This window comes from Oncorhynchus clarkii, chromosome 17, assembly GCF_045791955.1.
Source record: "Oncorhynchus clarkii lewisi isolate Uvic-CL-2024 chromosome 17, UVic_Ocla_1.0, whole genome shotgun sequence".
NCBI classification, from domain to species: domain Eukaryota; kingdom Metazoa; phylum Chordata; class Actinopteri; order Salmoniformes; family Salmonidae; genus Oncorhynchus; species Oncorhynchus clarkii.
Window position 1 is genome coordinate 27,117,020 of NC_092163.1, and position 22,848 is coordinate 27,139,867.

At 41.5% G+C, this 22,848-nt stretch overlaps 1 protein-coding gene across 3 annotated transcripts in view; it reads left to right on the plus strand.

The window, feature by feature from the left end:
- LOC139370657 (E3 ubiquitin-protein ligase Itchy-like) overlaps positions 1-22,848 on the plus strand; it is a 58,964-nt gene that overhangs the window by 32,409 nt on the left and 3,707 nt on the right. For all 3 annotated transcript variants that reach the window (XR_011627161.1, XR_011627160.1, XM_071110263.1), the window contains 14 exons: positions 345-519; positions 1,931-2,000; positions 5,879-5,963; positions 6,072-6,200; positions 8,479-8,551; positions 15,366-15,437; positions 15,704-15,792; positions 15,953-16,112; positions 18,947-19,080; positions 19,286-19,426; positions 20,728-20,848; positions 21,313-21,417; positions 21,540-21,636; positions 22,491-22,563. Coding sequence is in view for 1 of the 3 variants with exons in the window: in XM_071110263.1 (XP_070966364.1) it covers positions 345-519; positions 1,931-2,000; positions 5,879-5,963; positions 6,072-6,200; positions 8,479-8,551; positions 15,366-15,437; positions 15,704-15,792; positions 15,953-16,112; positions 18,947-19,080; positions 19,286-19,426; positions 20,728-20,848; positions 21,313-21,417; positions 21,540-21,636; positions 22,491-22,563 (1,524 nt within the window). In the remaining 2 variants the exon portion in view is untranslated. The remainder of the gene's footprint in view (positions 1-344; positions 520-1,930; positions 2,001-5,878; positions 5,964-6,071; positions 6,201-8,478; positions 8,552-15,365; positions 15,438-15,703; positions 15,793-15,952; positions 16,113-18,946; positions 19,081-19,285; positions 19,427-20,727; positions 20,849-21,312; positions 21,418-21,539; positions 21,637-22,490; positions 22,564-22,848) is intronic.

Consider the following 22,848-nt stretch of genomic DNA (forward strand, 5'->3'; position numbering starts at 1 on the left):
GGAACCGGGGTCAATGTGGGCCAGCATCCCTGTGGAATGCTTTCAACACTTTGTAGAGTCCATTCACCAACAAATTGAGGCTGATCTGATGCCAAAAGTGGCGGTGCAACTCAATATTAGGAAGGTGTTCTTAATGTTTTCTATACTTGGTGTATAAGTTAATGGATAGATGTAAGCAAGGTTACCACCCTATTACTTACACCAATCCAACCGTTTCAGATCTGTGATTACTTCAAGAAAGGTGGACTGGAAATGGATCCTTATTTCTGAACTATTCAAATAGGGCCTTCATTATTTTGCCGGCATACAAAATTCACTCGCCTCTCCCCCCCTGTACCATGTAGCTGGGAGCGGCGTGTGGACCCCATGGGCAGGGTGTACTTCGTGGACCACATCACCCGGACCACCACATGGCAGCGCCCCACGCAGGAGTCTGTGCGCAACTATGAGGAGTGGCAGCACCAGCGCAGCCAGCTGCAGGGGGCCATGCAGCAGTTCAACCAGAGGTTCATTTTTGGGGTACGACACAGGCTACCTTGTAATACTCTATTCTTCCTTCTAAAGTGTGCACTTGTTCACTTCCCTGCACTGGCACAATCCTAAATTGTGGAGATCTGAGATTATTTGTAAGGTGGAAGCAATATGGTGAAACTTGGCCTTAGAACCTCTTAGCTTATCAAAGTGGCAAGTTGAAACTATTACCAAATTGCTTACACCTGTCAAATCATCTCAGATCTCAACAAGTGTATATGGTCTAGGGGTGGATTTGGGATTGGGTCACTGTCGTGACATGACCTTGATTAATCTCAGGACTGTTGTCTCTAACTAACTATGTTTAATTGTTACCCGGTTTTAAATTCATCATGTAAAACAATTAACAATTTTGGGCACCATGGAAAAAGTTGTTTAAAGAGTTACCGTCTCCTGAATTAAACTCTAAAAGGTAAATCTATTACATTGATAACAGTCAACTTATTAATCATCATATCATCATTCTGAACGTTGTATCCTCCTTGCATCTGCAAAAACCCCAGCCTTACTTATGATTCAGCACTACACAAATGTGTTTAATTATTTATTTACTATCTAACTAAATAATAAAGGATAAACACATACACGGTATAGATTATTGACTTGAAACTTAATACGAAGCAAACAGGTCCCTAGCGGACTGACATAATACGACAGCTTGTTACAACAGAGATGGAGAGAGGGACAGACACATAATACTTTGGTACATTTAGAACCTACTCTCACAGTAATCATATACTTTGCACATGACCCGCTGCCCGCTTGGAGTACGAATTCATGAATGTATTTTTGTGGGATGCCGCCGTGTAGCTCTCAGAACCGGGCCACCCTGAAAAGGTAGTTCGATGGATATTCATTCGGCGTGCTTGTAAGGCTCTGATTGTCCACAAGAGGTCACAATGTCCTCCTTAGTTGCCCATGGCTCCAAGACTTGTCATGTTGTCTTGAACAAAGCTACAGCATGGATTTTTAGGCTAGTCAGCCCTCTCTTAACAAAATCACTTTCATAATTGTTCATATGCCCAACGTATTGAATGAAAACTTTGTGCATATAGTGCATATACTTTTCAAGTTACAGTATATCCTCATCATTTTTATGACATCACAAAATAACAGCCTATATGACATTTGTTTTCTGTAGATCATCTGACAATTCCCCACGTTCTTATGTTAGAAATATTGATCCAGTATTCACTTTTTAACGTGTTAGTTTCGGCGGGTGTCTGTTAACTAAGGACATTCCTTTCGCCAATACTGGAAGGGAAAATCGAGTCCTCTTATACTTACATATACGGCAGGGTGTGCGTTGTCAACCCCCACACAGGTTCTACTATTGTAAAGAAGCATTATTCAACACATGTACTGTAAACTCTTTCACCTCCTTGTTTCTCCATTATAGCTCCAGGATCAGCAAATAGCTGCAGCAAACAAAGAGTTTGACCCACTTGGGCCGCTGCCACACGGCTGGGGTAAGTGGCTCATTCCACAACAATGCGTTTCAACTGTAACTTATGTCACTATGCTTGGAAAGTGCAGACAAAACATCAAAAGGTAAACATTGCCTAGAAATGCCTTGCCAGTTTTGGAGGCAGCATCATGTTTGCTAGCACAGGGCAGTGTTATAGCTAACTAACTATAAATTGTTTTTGCCCCACCGTTAGCCAGGTTAGTTAGCTAACTAGCTTCAATTACTTCCAGTTAGTTAGCAACTGCTCACACTTTCGCTTTACCCCCAAAATTGACGTGTCTCCAGTTGGGTTTATTTTGACAGATTAGGATTCAATTAACTTTCTAAGCATACAACTGCAATGGAAATCTATATGTGGTACGATGATGGATTCTAAACCTTACTCTATGCTTACCAGTTGACACAGTTTGCAGAAATATTGTAAAGTATTTGTTAGTGTTGGTGTTCGGCAGTTTTTTTTCCGGCTGTTCGAGTGCACATTTTTTTCTTGAGGTAAGCCGAAGTTCGGTAGTCAATGTCTACGCCCCTTTGTCTGTGAGTGGTCAACAGTAAGGATTCTTCAATTAAATGTTTGCTGTCATTCAACGAGAGGAGACTATTTTTTTTCCTTATTTTTTTTAGCTTGAGAAATATTTACCCAAACATCTTAGTTAGATCTAATATTGTGAGAATGAAGACCGCCTCAGCAAAAACTTCAATTGATAAATTTCTTCATTTATCTTAATTGTTTCTGGCTATTTTTAGGAAGTTTTACTGGGTATGTTATTGATACAGTGTCTCAAATAGGGCTGGGTGATATGGCCAAAATATTATATCACGGTATTTTTAAAGAAAAAATGGACGGTATGACAATATTTTTTGTTTTTGAATAATAAAAGTACTACATTTGCTTTATGAGTAGTGAGTGATCCTAGGGTGGTAACACATACATTCTAAGTGATATCAATGAGTCTTTGTCCATTCTGATTTGTTTTATACTGTTCAATTCAACTTCAACCAAAACAAATTTCAGCACTTTTATCATTTCTGCGTTTCCTGCACTCAATTGCAGTGGTGGAAAAAGTACCCAATTGTCATACTTGAGTAAAAGTAAAGCTACGTTAATAGAAAATTACTCAAGTAAAAGTGAGTCACCCAGTAAAATACTGCTTGAATAATAGTCTAAAAGTATTTACTTTTAAATATACTTAAGTATCAAAAGTAAATGTAATTGATAAAATGTACTTAAGTATCAAAAGTAAAAGTATAAATAATTTCAAATTCCTTATATTAAGCAAACCAGATGGCACCATTTTCTTGTTTGTATTTTTTTTTTAGGATAGCCAGGGGCACACTCCAACACTCAGACATTTACAAACAAAGCATTTGTGTTTAGTGAGTCCTCTAGATCAGAGGCAGTAGTGATGACCAGGGATGTTCTCTTGACAAGTATGTGAATTTGACCATTTACCTCTCCTGCTAAGCATTCAAAATGTAACGAGTACTTTTAGGTGTCAGGGAAAATGTATGGAGTAAAAAGTACACTATTTTCTTTAAGAATGTATTGAAGTAAAAGTTGTCAAAAATAAAAATTGTAAAGTACAGATACCAAAACAAATGACTTGAGTAGAAATTGAAAGTATTTTTACTGAAGTACTTTACACCACTGCTCGAGATAATTTCCACACTGCCACGTAGGGCTGCACGGTATGGGCAAATAATCTAGGGCTTATTTTTAACCAAATGTTGCAATCGCAATTTGACTTGCTAATTAGAGCAAAACTGTTGGAATCATGGAAATATAATGACTATTCTAATTCTATAGTTAGAATATAATAGTGGGCACTTTGAATACAGTGTTTGAGATGACAACAAATTAAAATGCCAGGGAGGAGTTTTTGTGACAGGGTAGGAACTAAACACTGATAAGTGTTTCCTAGGGAAGCCTATAAGCTTTGGCTACATTGCATGTATTCTCTTAGCTACTTCATGTAGCTAACATATTCTTGCTTTGCATATTCCTCTTTGATTTAGAAGATGCTGTTGCACAAACAACATGCTGATGTAAGAAACACAAACTAATAGTGTCATTATAGAACACTAGTGTATTTATATTAAGAAGGAAAGTGAAAACAGTATGGTTGTCATCAACATTGTTACATGTGCTGCTGCGTTGACCATGCAGACTGAACGCAAGTGTCTCGTGGTTGAGGAACATCAAATGCGCTCCTTGAGTGACAGGGGGCATGGCTAAGTCTGTGTGGAAAGTGGCACGGAGAGAAAGAGGGGAGAGAGATGACTAAAGTAGCGAAGTAAACTATAAAAATTGACATTACACATGGCGTATCACATTTAACAAACCAAACATTCAAATAAAAACCCAAACCGGTCCCTGCATCAATACCGGTATATCATAAAATACGGTATACCGCCCAGGCCTAGTCTCAAGTGGGACAAACAACTTTAATATTGCAGATTTGTTCCTGTTTTTTGACCAAAGATCTTGAGGGAGTATGCGAGGCAGACGTTCGCTTCACCTTACCGAGTTCTGCTAGGAACAAGCCGAACCTAGTTTGTAGATGCCTTGAGGGCTCTATTTTAACAATCCAAATGCAAACATAAATCTTAGTGCACTTGCTGTTGCTTTGTGGGTGTGTCAGAAATATTTGTTCTATTTTGACAGCGGGAATTATGGGCGCACACCTGCCGTTAATGTAAAGAGGCAGGCTTTCTATGAATTAAACCGTTGTTGGTCTGACGAGGGCTTGACTACTCACTGATCAATGAAAGCATGTTCCAAAGTTTAAAAAAAAACACTTTCCTTGTTTCAGGTCAACATCATAAACAAATTGTACATATATTTGATTTTCAAAAAACATAACCAGGTAACATAAAACATAGCATAACAAACAACAAAACAATGAGGGCGAACAAAAACACACTAACAATTGTACGTTCACTTTGAGGTCTCTGCTCTCTTACAATGTTTCATTGCCTCTAACGATTTTTTTTCTATACAAGCCTTCCTTAATTTCACTGTTGCAAAGTGTGTGGCTGTAGTGTATATAGAATACAAAATACCCCTAACAAAAATTATTCCATACAAGAAAGCGGAGTCAAATGGGCCAGGGTCCAGTTGTATCAACGAAAGACCCATAGTATTTGTATATTGACACCTCTTAGGGTATCTGCAAGTTTAGGGGGAAGAGATCCAATATTGTGAAGTAATCTCTTTCCTTGTTCCGAAATATACCGGTAGTGCTCATTTTCTCCAGTGGCAGCACTTTAAAGACCTCATAATTCCCCTGATGTATTGTTAGTGGCTGGTAGTTCGTACAGTTAAGGAGAATACATTTGCGGCCAACAAAGAGTATTTATTTTAAGATTGAGCTGTGCTATGGTAAACAAGGTCCTATTTCCAATGACACTTATGGATGATCCATTCCTAGAATGGAATTCCTAGAATGGAATAATTTGTAGAATTTTTTATGAATTTATTTGCAATGTGATTTTCTGGATTTTTTTTCCTCGTATTGTCTGTCATAGTTGAAGTGTAGCTATGATGAAAAGTACAGGCCTCTGTCATCTTTTTAAGTGGGAGAACTTGCACAATTGGTGGCTGACTAAATACTTTTTTGCCCCACTGTATGTGTTATTTCATAGTTGTGATGTCGTCACTTATTCTACAATGTATAAAATAGTAATAAAAAAATGAACCCTTGAATGTGTAGGTGTCCAACCTTTTCTAGCATTCTGGGGGATTGGAAATGATGCAGACATTTACATTAATGGAAGCTACAATCTATCTGCAATATTAAATGTACATATAAAAATAGAGCCCTAAGGCAGCCCTTTTTTTTTTTAAATTGTCGTTCTTCTGTTTGTTTTTGTCTACTGCAGAGAAGCGAACAGACACCAACGGCAGGGTTTATTTTGTTCACCACACAACGCGGATGACTCAGTGGGAGGACCCACGGACACAAGGGTCAGTTGAACTTCTTAACAAACAACACAAGTATTGTACTGTTACTCAAAACTCTTACATGACTGTCGATGCCCTGTAAATAAGTGTGTGTGTCTGTCCCTCCTGTAGGCTGCTGAATGACAAGCCCCTACCTGAAGGCTGGGAGATGAGGTTCACAGTGGATGGCATCCCCTACTTTGTGGACCACAACCGGAGAACCACCACCTACATAGACCCTCGCACGGGCAAATCCTCCCTGTGAGTCTAGTAAACTCTCAAGTGTTCACTCACCCTTTGATTTCTGGCCGGCTCTCTAATCTCTAGACTCACTTACTCATTCATTTACGTGCTAACACACCCACATATTTTAAATACTTAATTTTAATCCACAAATCGCATTAGTCAAAGTTCACAGGTGCACTCACCCACCTAATTGACCATTCCCTAAGCCCACCTCCATTTTCCAGGAAGTCCAAATCCTAGTTCAAACCATTGGAGAAAACCCCTCACAATGATCGCAAACTGTTTTTAATACACAATGAAATTAAACACAGACTACCCCTTGTGGATCAGGAGACTCCTGGGAATGTTGTGGTGGACAGTCATTACAATTGCTTCACGTGAACCTGGTAAAATGATGTTTGTATTATGGCAAGTCACTGGATGCCTCTGAATGCAGTGTAAAAGTTATATTCATAATAGCTAATATGGCTAGCTAACATGCATTAGGAGAAAATATGTTATATTAATTTGGCTAGCTAGTGTTAGCAAAGGTTTCAATGGTGACTCAAGTAGGGCTGGGCGGTATACCATATTTTACTATATACCAGTATTTATGCACGGACCGGTTTGGGTTTTTACTTTACCTTCTATAACGTTATTTGAATGTTTGGTTTGTTAAATGTGATACGCCGTGTGTAATGTCCAAGTTTATAGTTTACTCCGCTACTTGAGTCATCCCTCCGCTCTCTCTCTCTCTCTCTCTCTCTTCGTGCCGTTTTCCACACAGACCTAGTCCCACCCCCTGTCACTCAAGGAGCGCATTTGTTGTTGCTTGACCACGAGACACGTTCGTTCAGTCTGCATGGTACATGCAACAATGTTGATGACAACGATGTTTACACTTTGATCTTAATATAAATCCACAAGCGTTCTATAATTACAATATTACTTTGTGTTTCTTACATCTGCAAACAGCTAGTTTGTATTTTCTTAGCAAGTTAATTTAAATCGTGTTAGCCACTAATGCTAATCGCTAGTTAGCTGGCAGAGTCAGAGCGAACGGAGCTAGCTAATACAGCCTGATACCAGTACTGGTGGAGGCTTAAATCAGCATGTTGTTTGTGCAACAGTATCTGCTAAATCAAAGAGGAATAGGCAAAGCATGAATATATATGGGCTATATGAATAAAGATTTAATGTAGCCAAAGATTATAGCGTCCACTAGGAAACACGGAACATCACATGTGTTCCTAACCGGTCACAATAACTCGTCCATGGCATTTTAATTCGTTGTCATGTCAAACAACACTGTATTCAAAGTGCCCACTATTATTTTTATTCTAACTATAGAATTATAATAAACATTCTATTTCCATGATTCAAAAAGTTCACCCAAGTGTTTTGATCTAAATCACAATTGCAACATTTGGTTAAAAATAAGGCCTAGTATTTTTTCCCATATTGTGGCAGTGTGGAAATGATCTCAAACAAGTGCAGGAAATGCAGAAATTGATGGAAACGGAGGAAATTATTTTAGGTTGAAGTTGAATTGAACAGTATAAAACAATCAGAATGGCGAAAGACCCATTGAGAATATATGTGTTGCTACCCTAGGGCCACGCACTAAGCAAATGTAGAACTTTTATTAATCAAAAACATAAAATACTGTGAAAAATACCATATGATATTTTGGCCGTATCGCCCAGCCCTAGACTCAAGGAGCGCTAGGTAACCAGTTAGCAAACAATGCATTTTAAGGTAAAGCAGTCGCAATTACCCCTGGGGGGCTGGTAGCCTAGCGGTTAAGGGCGGTGGGCTAGGAACTGAAAGATAGCTGGTTTGGATTCCTGAGCCGGCAAGTTTGAAAAATCTGCCGTTCTGCCCTTGAGCAAGGCAGTTAACCCCCAACAACAACTGCTACCCGGGTGCTGTTGACGCGGAAGTCGATTAAGACACCTCTCTGAGGGGTTGGGTTAAATGCGGAAGACACGTTCTGGTTGAATGTTGTGCAACTGACTAGTTATCCCCTTTCCCTTTCTTTCCCTGGTGAACTGTTCATTAATTTAGCCATTTAAAAAATATATATATATATTTTTTTAAATAAACTGTTTTCGCCATTGTCCTTATTGGCTTCCATGCTTTTGAAATGTGAGTTTGTCCAAATTGTCATGACTCGGGCTTGGTTAGCAACGTTTGCTATCCACCGTAGAGCTGCGATTTTGTTGCCCCAAATTCTGGGGTGGGGCTTAGCGAAGGTTCAATTGTGTCACTCAATTCAGAGATGTAAAATGTATTTCATCTTTGCTTCCCACAGTGAGAACGGGCCCCAGATTACCTACGTCAGGGACTTCAAAGCGAAAGTGCAGTACTTCAGGTTCTGGTGTCAGGTATGTACCCTACACACCCTGAATCCTAGTTTCAAGTTTGTCACGTGCACTAGTACACGTGCTTGCTCTTTCCCAACAATGCAGTAGTACTATACATTTTTTTTTAAATAAGAAAAAGCCAACTTGAACAAAAACACAGGAAATATAAATAATAACACAAAGTAAGTAAGCTATATACAGGGTCAGTGCCAATACCATATACAATGTGCAGGGATACTGGCATGGTAGGGTTAGATATGTAGGGTGGTAAGGTGACTAGGCATCAGGATATATGATAATCAGAGTAGCAGCAGCGTGTTTGATGATTGTGTGTGGGTGTAGAGTCTGTATGAATATGTGTGCGTGAGTAAATGAAGAGCGTGTGAGTGTGTAAAATGTGCGTAAAGTGTGTGTGCGTGCATAGAGACAGTGCAAAAATATAAACATCAATGCAGAAAGTCCATGTAGCTGTTTTGTTGGCTATTTAGCAGTCTCGTGGCTTGGGGATAGAAGCTGTTCAGGAGTTGTTGGTGTCAAACTTGATGCTCCGGTACCACTTGCCAAACGGAAGCAGAGAGAACACTATGGCTTGGGCCTTTAACAATTTTCCGGCCCTTTTCACATGGCCTGATATAGAGGTCCTGGATGGGAGGGAGCTCGGCGCCACTGATGTAGAGTGCCTTCGGAAAGTATTCAGACCCCTTGACTTTTTACACATTTTGTTAGGTTACAGCCTTATTCTAAAATTGATTAAATAGTTTTTTTCCCTCATCAATCTACACACAATATCCCCATAATGTTAATTAATAAAAAATAAAAAACTATACATAAACTATTCAGACCCTTTACTCAGTACTTTGTTGAAGCACCTTTGGCAGCATTTACAGCCTCGATGCTTCTTGGGTATGACTCTACAAGCTTGGCACACCTTTATTTGGCGAGTTTCTCCCATTCTTCTCTGAAGATCTCAAGCTCTGTCAGGTTGGATGGAGAGCGTCGCTGCACAGCTATTTGCAGGTCTCTCCATAGATGTTCTATCTAGGTTCAAGTCCGGGCGCTGGCTGGGCCAATCAAGGACATTCAGAGACTTGTCCCGAAGCTGCTCCTCTGTTGTCTTGGCTGTGTGCTTAGGGTTGTTGGCCTGTTGGAATGTGAACCTTCGTCCCAGTCTGAGGTCCTGAGAACTCTGGGGCATGTTTTTTGTCAAGGATCTTTCTGTACTTTATTCCATTCATCTTTGCCTCGATCCTGACTAGTCTCCTATTCCCTGCCACTGAAGAACATCCCCACACCACCATGCTTCACCGTAGGGATGATGCCAGGTTTTCTCCAGATGGTGACGCTTGGCATTCAGGACAAAGAGTTAAATCTTGGTTTCATCAGACCAAAGAATCTTGTTTCTCATGGTCTGAGAGTATTTAGGTGCCTTTTGGCAAACTCCAATCGGGCTGTCATGTGCCTTTCACTGAGGAGTGGCTTCCGTCTGGCCACTCTACCATAAAGGCCTGATTGGTGGAGTGCTGCAGAAGGAACTCTGGAAGCTCTGTCAGTGACCATCAGGTTCTTGATTACCTCCCTGACCAAGGCCCTTTTCCCCCGATTTCTCAGTTTTGCCAGGCGGTCAGCTCTAGGAAGAGTATTGGTGGTTCCAAACGTCTTCCATTTAAGAATGATGGAGGCCACTGTGCTCTTGGGGACCTTCAGTGCTGCAGACAATTTTTGGTACCCTTCCCCAGATCTGTGCCTCAACACAATCCAGTCTCGGAGCTCTACGGACAATTCCTTCAATGAGGACAATTTCGTGTCTCATACCAAAGGGTCTGAATACTTATGTAAGGTATTTCTGTTTTTTATATTTTGTAAATTAGCAAACATTTCTAAGAACTTGTTTTCGCTTTGTCATTATGGGGTATTGTGAGTAGATTGCTGAGGAAACATTTGTATTTATTCCATTTTAGAATAAGGCTGTAACATAAAATGTGGAAAAAGTCAAGGGGTCTGAATACTTTGCGAAGGCACTGGGCCGTCTGCACCACTCTCTGTAGAGCAGTTGCAGTGCAGTTGCCATACCAAGCAGTGATGTAGCCAGTCAAGATGGCCTCAGTGGTGCAGCTGTAGAACATTTTGAGGATTTGAGGGCCAATGCCACCATGACTATGGTTTTGTAGTCAATGAACAGCATTCTCACATAGGTATTCCTCTTATCTAGGTGAGTGAGGGCAGTGTGGAGTGCAATTTGAGATTGCATCGTCTATGGATCTGTTTGAGCAGTATGCAAATTGGAGTGGGCCTGGGACGATGGAGATGATTTGTTCCATAACCAGCCTTTCAAAGCACTTCATGATTACAGATGTGAGTGCTATAGGGTGGTAGTCATTGTGGCAGGTAGTCTTAGTTCTTAGGAACAGGAATGATGGTGGTCAGCTTGACACATGGGGGTTACAGACTGGGACAAAGAGAGGTTTAAAATGACAGTGAATATGCCTGCCACCTGTCCTGCACATGCTCTGAGAATGCGCCCTGGAATACCGTCTTGCCCTCCGAGTCCTAATGAGTCTTGACCTGATTTAAAAACCTTACTGACGTCGGCCGCGTAGCGCAAGATCACCCAGTCCGTGGGGTCCCTCGTGCACGGCTCGGTGTTGTTTTTGTCGAACCGTGCATTGAGTTAATCTGGTAGAAAGGCAAAGTTGGCCAGATCACAGCTGGGTCTTTCTTTGTAATCCGTAATGGACTGTAGCCCCTGCCACATGTGTTGGGCATCAGAGCCTGTGTAATAGGATTCCACCTCGTTCCTATATTGTCCTTTTGCTTGTTTGATGGTTCTGCAGAGGCCATAGAGGGAGTTCTTGTACATGTTCGTGTCCTCAGCCATTGCCTTAGTGTTGGCTGCGGTTGCCCTGTCCTTTAGCACCAACCTCAAGGCTATGGGCTTTTGATTGGGGAATCAGCAAACCTACACTTTGGGGACAACATCGGTGATGCATTCCTAATGTAGCTGGTGACTGAGCTCATTAGCTAGCTGATGCTGTTGGCGGAGTCCCGAAACAAGCCGTCTTGTAGCATAACCTTCGAAATGGAGGACCAGCTTCTGCTTGTAAACAGGAAGCAGGAGTATAGAGTCATGATCTGCTTTGCCGAAGGGGGGACAAGCGAGGGCCTTGTATGTATGTTTGCTTGTTTGTAGAGTAACCATGGTATAATACTTTATCACCCCTAGTAACGAAGGATGCAAGGAAAGCAGCTTTCGGGTGCATGGCTTCCTGCTTGTTTATAGCCTCATGCAGTTTAAGTGCCAACTTGAGGTATTCCAAGATGCGCTAGCTAGGTATTCCAAGATGGGTGAGGTATTCCAAGATGGGTGAACAATGGGTCGAGACTTACACTGCGCTAGAGTCAGCACACTGTTTGCTGTTGATTTCCCTGAATCCAATGTCCTGTCTGCTCGAGAATCCATCTAGTTGGATAGCCATGGGGTTATTGAGGGGCGGGTATGAAAGGCCAGTTTCATCAAAACACACAATATTGCAGTTACGAGAGTCCATTTTGCTATCAAGTGACTGGCCAATAGAATGGAGGGAGTAGGTGGCCGGCGTGTGGATAGCCTGAAAATTGGATCGGAATTACACAGAGCCCAGGGCAGATTTAGTTTAAGTTGAAGCCGGAGTTGAGGGTACTAACTGCCGATCTGATGTTCAAAAGTCCTTGTTGATCATAAGAAACCATAGTGGATGCATTTCGTGCAAAAATAGTAAAGATAAACGCAAAATAACAAAGTTGGCTCACAAGACGGCAGCCATACAGTACGGCGTCATCTTCAATCACTACTAGATCGTAGTGTGAACTTTATATCCTCAACCACCTCTGCCCTTCTAATAAGTATTGTTTTTGTTTTTCATTTGGACACTCTTGAAAACAAGATTCGAGAGATTTCATTCTGCTAAATTTTAAATAAATATGTCTTTGGCATTGTGTCCCAATTCTCCCAAAGTATGCACTTACAAGTGCACTCGACCCCATGCCTTTAAAAGGAGAATTGGTGTATTTATTGCCGGTTTTTATTTATTTATTTATTTCACCTTTATTTAACCAGGTAGGCAAGTTGAGAACAAGTTCTCATTTACAATTGCGACCTGGCCAAGATAAAGCAAAGCAGTTCGACACATACAACGACACAGAGTTACACATGGAGTAAAACAAACATACAGTCAATAATACAGTATAAACAAGTCTAAATACGATGTGAGCAAATGAGGTGAGATAAGGGAGGTAAAGGCAAAAAGGCCATGGTGGCAAAGTAAATACAATATAGCAAGTAAAACACTGGAATGGTAGATTTGCAATGGAAGAATGTGCAAAGTGCCAAGTAGAAATACAAATAATGGGGTGCAAAGGAGCAAAATAAATAAATAAATTAAATACAGTAGGGAAAGAGGTAGTTGTTTGGGCTAAATTATAGGTGGGCTATGTACAGGTGCAGTAATCTGTGAGCTGCTCTGACAGTTGGTGCTTAAAGCTAGTGAGGGAGATAAGTGTTTCCATTTTCAGAGATTTGTGTAGTTCGTTCCAGTCATTGGCAGCAGAGAACTGGAAGGAGAGGCGGCCAAAGAAAGAATTGGTTTTGGGGGTGACTAGAGAGATATACAGTGCCTTGTGAAAGTATTCGGCCCCCTTGAACTTTGCGACCTTTTGCCACATTTCAGGCTTCAAACATAAAGATATAAAACTGTATTTTTTTGTGAAGAATCAACAACAAGTGGGACACAATCATGAAGTGGAACGACATTTATTGGATATTTCAAACTTTTTTAACAAATCAAAAACTGAAAAATTAGGCGTGCAAAATTATTCAGCCCCTTTACTTTCAGTGCAGCAAACTCTCTCCAGAAGTTCAGTGAGGATCTCTGAATGATCCAATGTTGACCTAAATGACTAATGATGATAAATACAATCCACCTGTGTGTAATCAAGTCTCCGTATAAATGCACCTGCACTGTGATAGTCTCAGAGGTCCGTTAAAAGCGCAGAGAGCATCATGAAGAACAAGGAACACACCAGGCCGGTCCGAGATACTGTTGTGAAGAAGTTTAAAGCCGGATTTGGATACAAAAAGATTTCCCAAGCTTTAAACATCCCAAGGAGCACTGTGCAAGCGATAATATTGAAATGGAAGGAGTATCAGACCACTGCAAATCTACCAAGACCTGGCCGCCCCTCTAAACTTTCAGCTCATACAAGGAGAAGACTGATCAGAGATGCAGCCAAGAGGCCCATGATCACTCTGGATGAACTGCAGAGATCTACAGCTGAGGTGGGAGACTCTGTCCATAGGACAACAATCAGTCGTATATTGCACAAATCTGGCCTTTATGGAAGAGTGGCAAGAAGAAAGCCATTTCTTAAAGATATCCATAAAAAGTGTTGTTTAAAGTTTGCCACAAGCCACCTGGGAGACACACCAAACATGTGGAAGAAGGTGCTCTGGTCAGATGAAACCAAAATTGAACTTTTTGGCAACAATGCAAAACGTTATGTTTGGCGTAAAAGCAACACAGCTGAACACACCATCCCCACTGTCAAACATGGTGGTGGCAGCATCATGGTTTGGGCCTGCTTTTCTTCAGCAGGGACAGGGAAGATGGTTCAAATTGATGGGAAGATGGATGGAGCCAAATACAGGACCATTCTGGAAGAAAACCTGATGGAGTCTGCAAAAGACCTGAGACTGGGACGGAGATTTGTCTTCCAACAAGACAATGATCCAAAACATAAAGCAAAATCTACAATGGAATGGTTCAAAAATAAACATATCCAGGTGTTAGAATGGCCAAGTCAAAGTCCAGACCTGAATCCAATCGAGAATCTGTGGAAAGAACTGAAAACTGCTGTTCACAAATGCTCTCCATCCAACCTCACTGAGCTCGAGCTGTTTTGCAAGGAGGAATGGGAAAAAATTCCAGTCTCTTGATGTGCAAAACTGATAGAGACATACCCCAAGCGACTTACAGCTGTAATCGCAGCAAAAGGTGGCGCTACAAAGTATTAACTTAAGGGGGCTGAATAATTTTGCACGCCCAATTTTTCAGTTTTTGATTTGTTAAAAAAGTTTGAAATATCCAATAAATGTCGTTCCACTTCATGATTGTGTCCCACTTGTTGTTGATTCTTCACAAAAAAATACAGTTTTATATCTTTATGTTTGAAGCCTGAAATGTGGTAAAAGGTCGCAAAGTTCAAGGGGGCCGAATACTTTCGCAAGGCACTGTACCTGCTGGAGCGTGTGCTACAGGTGGGAGATGCTATGGTGACCAGCGAGCTGAGATAACAGGGGACTTTACCTAGCAGGGTCTTGTAGATGACATGGAGCCAGTGGGTTTGGCGACGAGTATGAAGCGAGGGAGATTCCACTAGACCTGGGTCAAAATATTATTAAGCATTTTTACAATACTTTGAGCGTTTGCTTAAGCCTGTCTGTAATGCCTCGTGGGTGGATTTGCACTTTTTGGGGCTTTTGTATTGGTTCCATTGCAACAGGCAAGCTCAATCAACCACAGCTCAAGTATTGGAGCCCAGATCTGGCTTCCGCCAGTCTAATTTTCCTTTTAAATCCATGAAGGGAAGTGAACACGTGCACGCACGCTTAAGTGAAAATTAGGAGTTGCCCTTAGGTCGAATTTTCACTTAGTTTCCCATTGACATTAATGCATGACTAAGAAATGTGACTTCATTGGAAGTTAGGATTTGTCATTTATTGCAGAAGGGTAGAGAATTGTTACCCATAGTTATTCCTCTTGTTCCTGTGGCTGTAAATTGAGTAATTATCTTCGTCTTCCAGCAACTGTCAATGCCACAGCACATCAAGATCACCGTCACCCGCAAAACCCTGTTTGAGGATTCATTCCAGCAAGTGAGTGTATAAAAAAATTATATTTTATAAAGAAATTAATAATAATATATTGAGACACCACTGCACTGGCTGTTTTTGTAGGCCTGTGAATAAATAAACAATAACACTAGTTGAAAAGACATCAGTGTTAGAGAAATAGTTTGTAATATTCTTTCCGTACTCTATTTTTGTACCATTGCCCATGGTACAGAATAGCGGATGAATATAGGGGCTGTGTTCCAAGAGTAGTCGAACGTTGTAACTGTTTCCAATCCTGTATCCATCAGATGATGAGCTTTCATCCACAAGATCTCAGGCGGAGACTGTGGATCATTTTCCCTGGAGAGGAGGGCTTGGACTACGGAGGAGTGGCAAGGTGAATTCTGATAGGTTAAGGATGAACTCATATTAGAGATCATTGCAGATTGAATTTTTATTTTATTTTTATGTGTGCGTGTATGGAATATTCTTATATTGTGTGTGTGTGTGTGTGTGTGTGTGTGGGGTATGTTCTTATATGGTGTGTGTGTTCTCAGGGAGTGGTTCTTCTTGCTATCCCACGAGGTGCTGAACCCAATGTACTGCCTGTTTGAGTATGCCGGCAAGGACAACTACTGTCTCCAGATCAACCCTGCCTCCTATATCAACCCTGACCACCTCAAGTACTTCAAGTTCATTGGACGATTCATTGCCATGGTACCTACCTCAATACTCTCTATGGGGTGAAACTTGACTTCCACTTAGGTCGAATTTCCACACTATTTCGTTGGAATAATACTGTGAAATTGTGAAAATTATGATAATGCCTTGAAAATTATGATAATACAACTATTATGCACGGATTTATAGATACACTTCTCTTTAATGCAACCCCTGTGTCAGATTTAAAAAAAACTTTACTGAAAAAGCACACCATGCTATAATCCGAGTACAGCTCTCAGATACCCATACATATATCCGCCATGTTGTGGAGTCAACATTAGTCAGAATAGCATTATAAATATTCACTTACCTTTGATGATCTTCATCAGAATGCACTCCCAGGAATCCCAGTTCCACAATAATGTTTGTTTTGTTCGATAATGTCCATCATTTATGTCAAAATAGCTCCTTTTGTTAGCACGTTCAGTCCAGTAATCCACATTCATGACGCGCGTTCACTAGTTTCAGACGAAAAGTAAAAAAAGTTCCGTTACAGTCTGTAGAAAGATGTCAAACGATGTACAGAATCAATCTTTAGGGTGTTTTTAACATTAATCTTCAATAATGTTCCAACCGGAGATTTCCTTTGTCTTCAGAAATTAAGTGGAACGCAGCTAGCTACCTTTCACGTGAGCGCTCGAGACTGAGCTTGTGGCTGCTGGCAGATCTCTGACTCATTCCCCTCTCATTCCCCCCTCCTTTATAGTAGAAGCATCAAACAAGTTTCTAAAGACTGTTGACATCTAGTGGAAGCCTTAAATGACCAATATCCCACTGTGTATTCGATATGAGCTGAGTTCAAAAACTACAACCTCAGATTTCCCACTTCCTGGTTGGATTTTTTCTCAGGTTTTTGCCTGCCATATCAGTTTTGTTATACTCAGACATCATTCAAACAGTTTTAGAAACAATCTACTAATTGTATGCATATTCTAGCTTTTATGGCTGAGTTGCAGGCAGCCTCATTTGGGCACGCTTTTCATCCAAAATTCCCAATACTGCCCCCTACCCCAAAGAAGGTAAGAAGAAATACCTAAAAAAGATATATAATTAAAGTAACAAATAATTCAAGAGCAGCAGGAAAATAACAATAGCGAGACTCAGAGGGTACCGGTACAGTCAATGTGCGTGGGCACCGGTTAGTCGAGGTAATTGAGGTAATATGCCTTCCTCTGACACCGCCTGGTATAGAGGTCCTGGATGGCAGGAAGCTTGGCCCCAGTGATGTACTGGGCCATACGAACTACCATTTGGAGTGCCTTGCGGTTGGAGGCCGAGCAGTTACCATACCAGGCAGTGATGCAACCAGGATGCTCTCGATGGTGCAGCTGTAGAACCCCTTGAGGATCTAAAGGACCATACCAAATATTTTCAGTCTCTTGGGGGGGAATAGTCTTTGTCGTGCCCTCTTCACGACTGTCTTGGTGTGCTTGGACCATGTTAGTTTGTTGGTGAGGTGGACACCAAGGAACTTGAAGCTCTCAAGCTCTCAAATTAAGGAGAGCGGGTTACTCAGTGATGAGATATTCTGTAGCGAAAGGTAATTATTATTATTAATTATGAAAATATTGAAAATGCCCTATTATTAGGCTATTCAAAATCAATGGACCCTCAGACCATGAGAAATACGATTCTCTGGTGTGATGAAACCAAGATTTAACTCTTTGGCCTGAATTCCAAGCATCACGTCTGGAGGAAACCTGGCACCATCTCTACAGTGAATCATGGTGGTGGCAGCATCATGCTGTTGGGATGTTTTTCAGTGGCAGGGACTAGGAGACTAGTCATAATCGAGGGAAAGATGAACGGCGCAAAGTACAGAGAGATCATTGATAAAAACCTGTTCCAGAGCGCTCAGGACCTTAAGACTGGGGTGAAGGTTCACCTTCCAACTGGACAAAGACCCTAAGCACACAGCCAAGACAACGCATGAGTGGCTTTGGGACAAGTCGCAATGTCCTGGGTGTCCCAGCCAGAGCTGGACTTGAACCAAATCGAGCATCTCTAGAGATACCTGAAAATAGCTTTGCAGCAAAGCTCCCCATCCAACCTGACAGAGCTTGAGATGATCTGTAGAGAAGAATGGGAGAAACTCTCCAAATACAGGTGTACCAAGCTTGTAGCGTCATACCCAGGAATACTAGAGGCTGTTATCGTTTCCAAAGCTGCTTCAACAAAGTGCTGAGTAAGGGGTCTGAATACTTATGTAAATGTAATATTTCCGTATTTCAAACAACCTTTTCTTACTTTGTCATTATGGAGTATTGTGTGTAGATTGATGCGGGAGAATTTAAATACTAAAATTACAATAAGGCTGTAACGTAAGTGGAGGGTTCTGAATTCTTTCCGAATGCTCTGTATATTGGCCTTTGCATAAGCTCTAATATGCATATGGATGTTTTGAATTAATCATCACCTTAGAAAGTGCTGTCCATTTTGTTCTGCTTTGAAACAACATCCACAACGACCATGTTTTCCACCCGGTTTGAACTTTTTTTCTTCAAATTGATCAATCACAGTGAGGGTGAGTTTTTAAACCACATACTGTTTTAATGGTAAATGTTTAATGTGATTTTCAATCGCATTTGCATTCATGTCAGGGTGGTTAGAGAGACAATAGAGCCCTGAGTACCAGGCTATTAGTGACCTGATGATCGTTAGCGAGTTGGGTACTACCAATGAATGTCCAGAGTGCGTAAGAGGAGATTACCGTGACTCAACGGTCACATAGAAGTTTACTGCGGTCATGACTGATGACTGCCGGTGTGGCGGTAATACTGTCACCGCAACAGCCCTTCACATCCCTGGTTCATGATGTTTCTCTCCAGGCCTTGTTCCATGGGAAGTTCATCGACACAGGATTCTCCCTGCCCTTCTACAAGCGCATCCTGAACAAACCCCTGGCCCTGAAGGACCTGGAATCCATCGACCCTGAATTCTACAACTCCCTCATCTGGATCAAGTGAGTCCGGGAATTGGGAGTAGAAATGGGAATTGGTGTGAACAGCTTTCCTTATAAATGGAAACTGCTGTTGATTGTTATTGAGTGAGGATAAGTGTAAGAATGATTATAAGGAAGAGAAGAGGAAAATGTATGACTATAACGATAATGGCGCAGAGGAGGAGCTGATGAGGATGACTGCCCTCTTGTAATTCCCAACCACCAGGGATAACAACTTGGAGGAGTGTGGTCTGGAGATGTACTTCTCTGTGGACAAGGAGATCCTGGGGGAGGTCACCACTCACGAGCTGAAGCCAGACGGAGGCAATGTCTTGGTCACTGAGGAAAACAAAGAGGAATACATCAGGTAGGGTTGCTTTGAAAACCGACTACACTGAACAAAAATAGAAATGCAACATGTAAAGTGTTGGTCCCATGTTTCATGAGCTGAAATAAGAGATTCCAGAAATGTTCCATATGCACAAAAAGCTTATTTCTCTCAAATTTTGTGCACAAATTTGTTTACATCCCTGTTAGTGAGAATTTCTCCTTTGCCAAGATAATCCATCCACCTGACAGGTGTGGCATATCAAGAAGCTCATTGAACAGCATGATCATTACACAGGCGTACCTTTTTGCTGGGGACAATAAAGGCCACCCTAAAATGTGCAGTTTTGTCACACAAACCAATGCCACATATGTCTCAAGTTTTGAGGGAGCATGCAATTGGCATGTTGACTGCAGGAATATCCACCAGAGCTGTTGCCAGAGAATTTAATGTTAATTTCTCTACCATAAGCTGCCTAAAACGTTGTTTTAGAGAATTGGGCAATGCATCCAACCGGCCTCACAACCGCAGACCACGTTTATGGTGTTGTGTGGCCGAGCGGTTTGCTGATGTCAAAGTTGTGAGTTGTGTGCCCAATGGTAGCAGTGGGGTTATGGTATGGGCAGGGATAAGCTACAGACAACAAACACAATTACATTTTATCAATGACAATTTGAATGCACAGAGAAACCGTGATGAGATCCTGAGAGCCATTTAGTGCCATTCCTCCGCAGCCATCACCTCAAGTTTCAGCATGATAATGCATGTCACAAGGGTCTGTACACAATTCCTGGAAGCTGAAAATGTCCCAGTTTTTCCATGGCCAGCATACTCACCAGATATGTAACCCATTGAACATGTTTGGGATGCTCTGGATCGACACGTACAACAGCATGTTCCAGTTCCCAGCAACTTCATACAGCCATTGGAGAGGAGTGGGACAACATTCCACAGTAATGATCAACTCTATGCATTAACCTAAGCAAATGGTGGTCACACAAGATACTGACTGATTTTCTGATTCACACCCCTATTTATTTATTTTAAGTATCTGTGACCATCTGTATTCCCTGTCATGTGTAATCTATAGATTAAAGCCTAATGAATATATTTCAATTGACTGATTTCCTTATATTAACTGTAACTCAGTCAAATCTTTTAAATTGTTGCCTGTTGTGTTTATATATATGTTTTGTTCAGTGTAGAAATCTGTGTGTGTGTGAACACTTTCATTATCAGATGTTTTTTTCCAACAGAAGAAAGCAAATGTTCTGACACATCGTGTGTGCTTGTGTCTGTCTTTCTTTGTGTCCCCCTGTGTGTCTGTGTCCTTCCTTCAGGCTGGTGGCAGAGTGGAGGTTGTCCAGAGGGGTGGAGGAGCAGACCCAGGCCTTCTTCGAGGGCTTCAATGAGGTCCTTCCCCAGCAGTACCTGCAGTACTTCGACGCCAAGGAACTGGAGGTACACAATGGCTTAATTCGTAGACTGGTGAAATTAGTTTCTGTAATGAAGAAATGTGACGTGAAAACCACTGTGCTTTTTAGACCACCTGAAAGGGGACTACCCAAATAGAGGCCTCCTTTAAATCTAACCGTATTAAGTATTTAAACTTTTCCTTTCAAGTGCTAATGTCTTGCACTGAATTATCGAGTGCCTCGGCCCTAGACTGTTGATTCTCGGGGTCAATTTGGAAACCATCAGTGGTCAATCACCATGGTAGCGGGTAAAAAAAATAAAAAAATCTCCCAAAGTGATATCCGGTCCCACCACCAGGTGTTGCTGTGTAGCATGCAGGAGTAGACCTGGTGGACTGGGTTCAAAACTCACTCCGGGTAAAAACTCACTTTCCCAGAGCGTACAACTCTTCTCCATTTGAGTATGGTGTAACATAGTATCTGGTCCCCTCCCGGTCCCCCACCTACCAGGTGATGCTGTGTGGCATGCAGGAGATAGACCTGGTGGACTGGCAGAGGCACACCATCTACAGGCACTACGCACGCAGCAGCAAGCAGATCCTCTGGTTCTGGCAGGTCAGAATGGCTCTACCGTTTTAATGAAGCAGTTCATTAATTCATGAATTATGGAATATTGTGAAGGGGTGTTTGGCATAGTTTGACGCGTGAATGTTCTGATGTGAAAATGTTAATTCCAGTTTGTGAAGGAGATGGACAATGAGAAACGTATGAGGCTGCTGCAGTTTGTCACCGGCACCTGTCGGCTCCCCATGGGTGGCTTCGCTGACCTCATGGGTACGTTGGAGAATAAATAATACATGTATTTGAAACTGTTAGAGAGAAGGCTGGCTTAACCCCTGCCATTCCAATATATAAGATATGTTTTGTTCTATTCATTCTACTAACTCACACCCAAAGGGATTGTTTATGGATACCGAGCAAGTAATCCATCGAAGTTGAGGATTCAAATAAATATTTTGGGTGGAAATTTATTTGGATGGATATAGACATTGAATCAGAAGTGGAGACATACTGCCAAAATATAAGAAACACCAATATTAAGTGTCCTAATAGGGCGTTGGACCACCACGAGATACCAGAACAGCTTTAATGCGACTTGGCATAGATTCTCTGGAACTCTGTTGGAAGGATGAGATGCTGTTCTTCCACAAGAAATTCCATCACCCGGTGTTTTGTTGATGGTAGTGGAAAACGTTGTCTCAGGTGCCGCTCCAGAATCTCCCATAAGTGTTGAATTGGGTTGAGATCTGGTGACTTGAGACACACACACACAACCCTTTCAACCCCCTATGCTCCTTTTAAGTCCCATCTTTCAAAGTCACTGAGATCTCTTCTAGTCATGATAGCCAAAATACTGGGCAACTGGGCATGTGTATACATGACCCTTAGCATGGGATGATAATTGCTTGATTAACTCAGGAACCACACCTGTGTGGAATCACCTGCTTTCAATATACTTTGTATCCCTTATTTACTCAAATGTGTCCTTTGTTATGGCAGTTACCTGTAGATGGAAATGGACAAACAAGTATGGACTGCTAGACCAGGCCCAATTACAGACATTGAGGAATTTTATGTTACTTGTGTGGATGAGAGTTGTATCAAATAATTTAGTTTTTGTTTTTTAGGGAGTAATGGCCCACAGAAGTTCTGCATTGAGAAGGTGGGCAAAGAAAACTGGCTTCCAAGAAGTCACACTTGGTAAGTTCCTTCATGGAGTTACTCACAGGTAGTTTTTGAGCACTTTCACTGACTGAATATTAAACGTTGCCCTGCCACACAAGACGACTTTGTTGTTTTCAATTCAACCAGAGAGAACCTTTCCTCTCTTTCTTCAAACAATGAATTTTGTCATCAAATATCTAATACATTTTATGCCACTTTTATCAAAAGCAACTCTGTACAGTGAGAACATAAATATTTACTATGTGTCTGTGATCCCCGCCGGATTGAACCCCACAATCTTTGTGTTTCTAGTGCCATGCT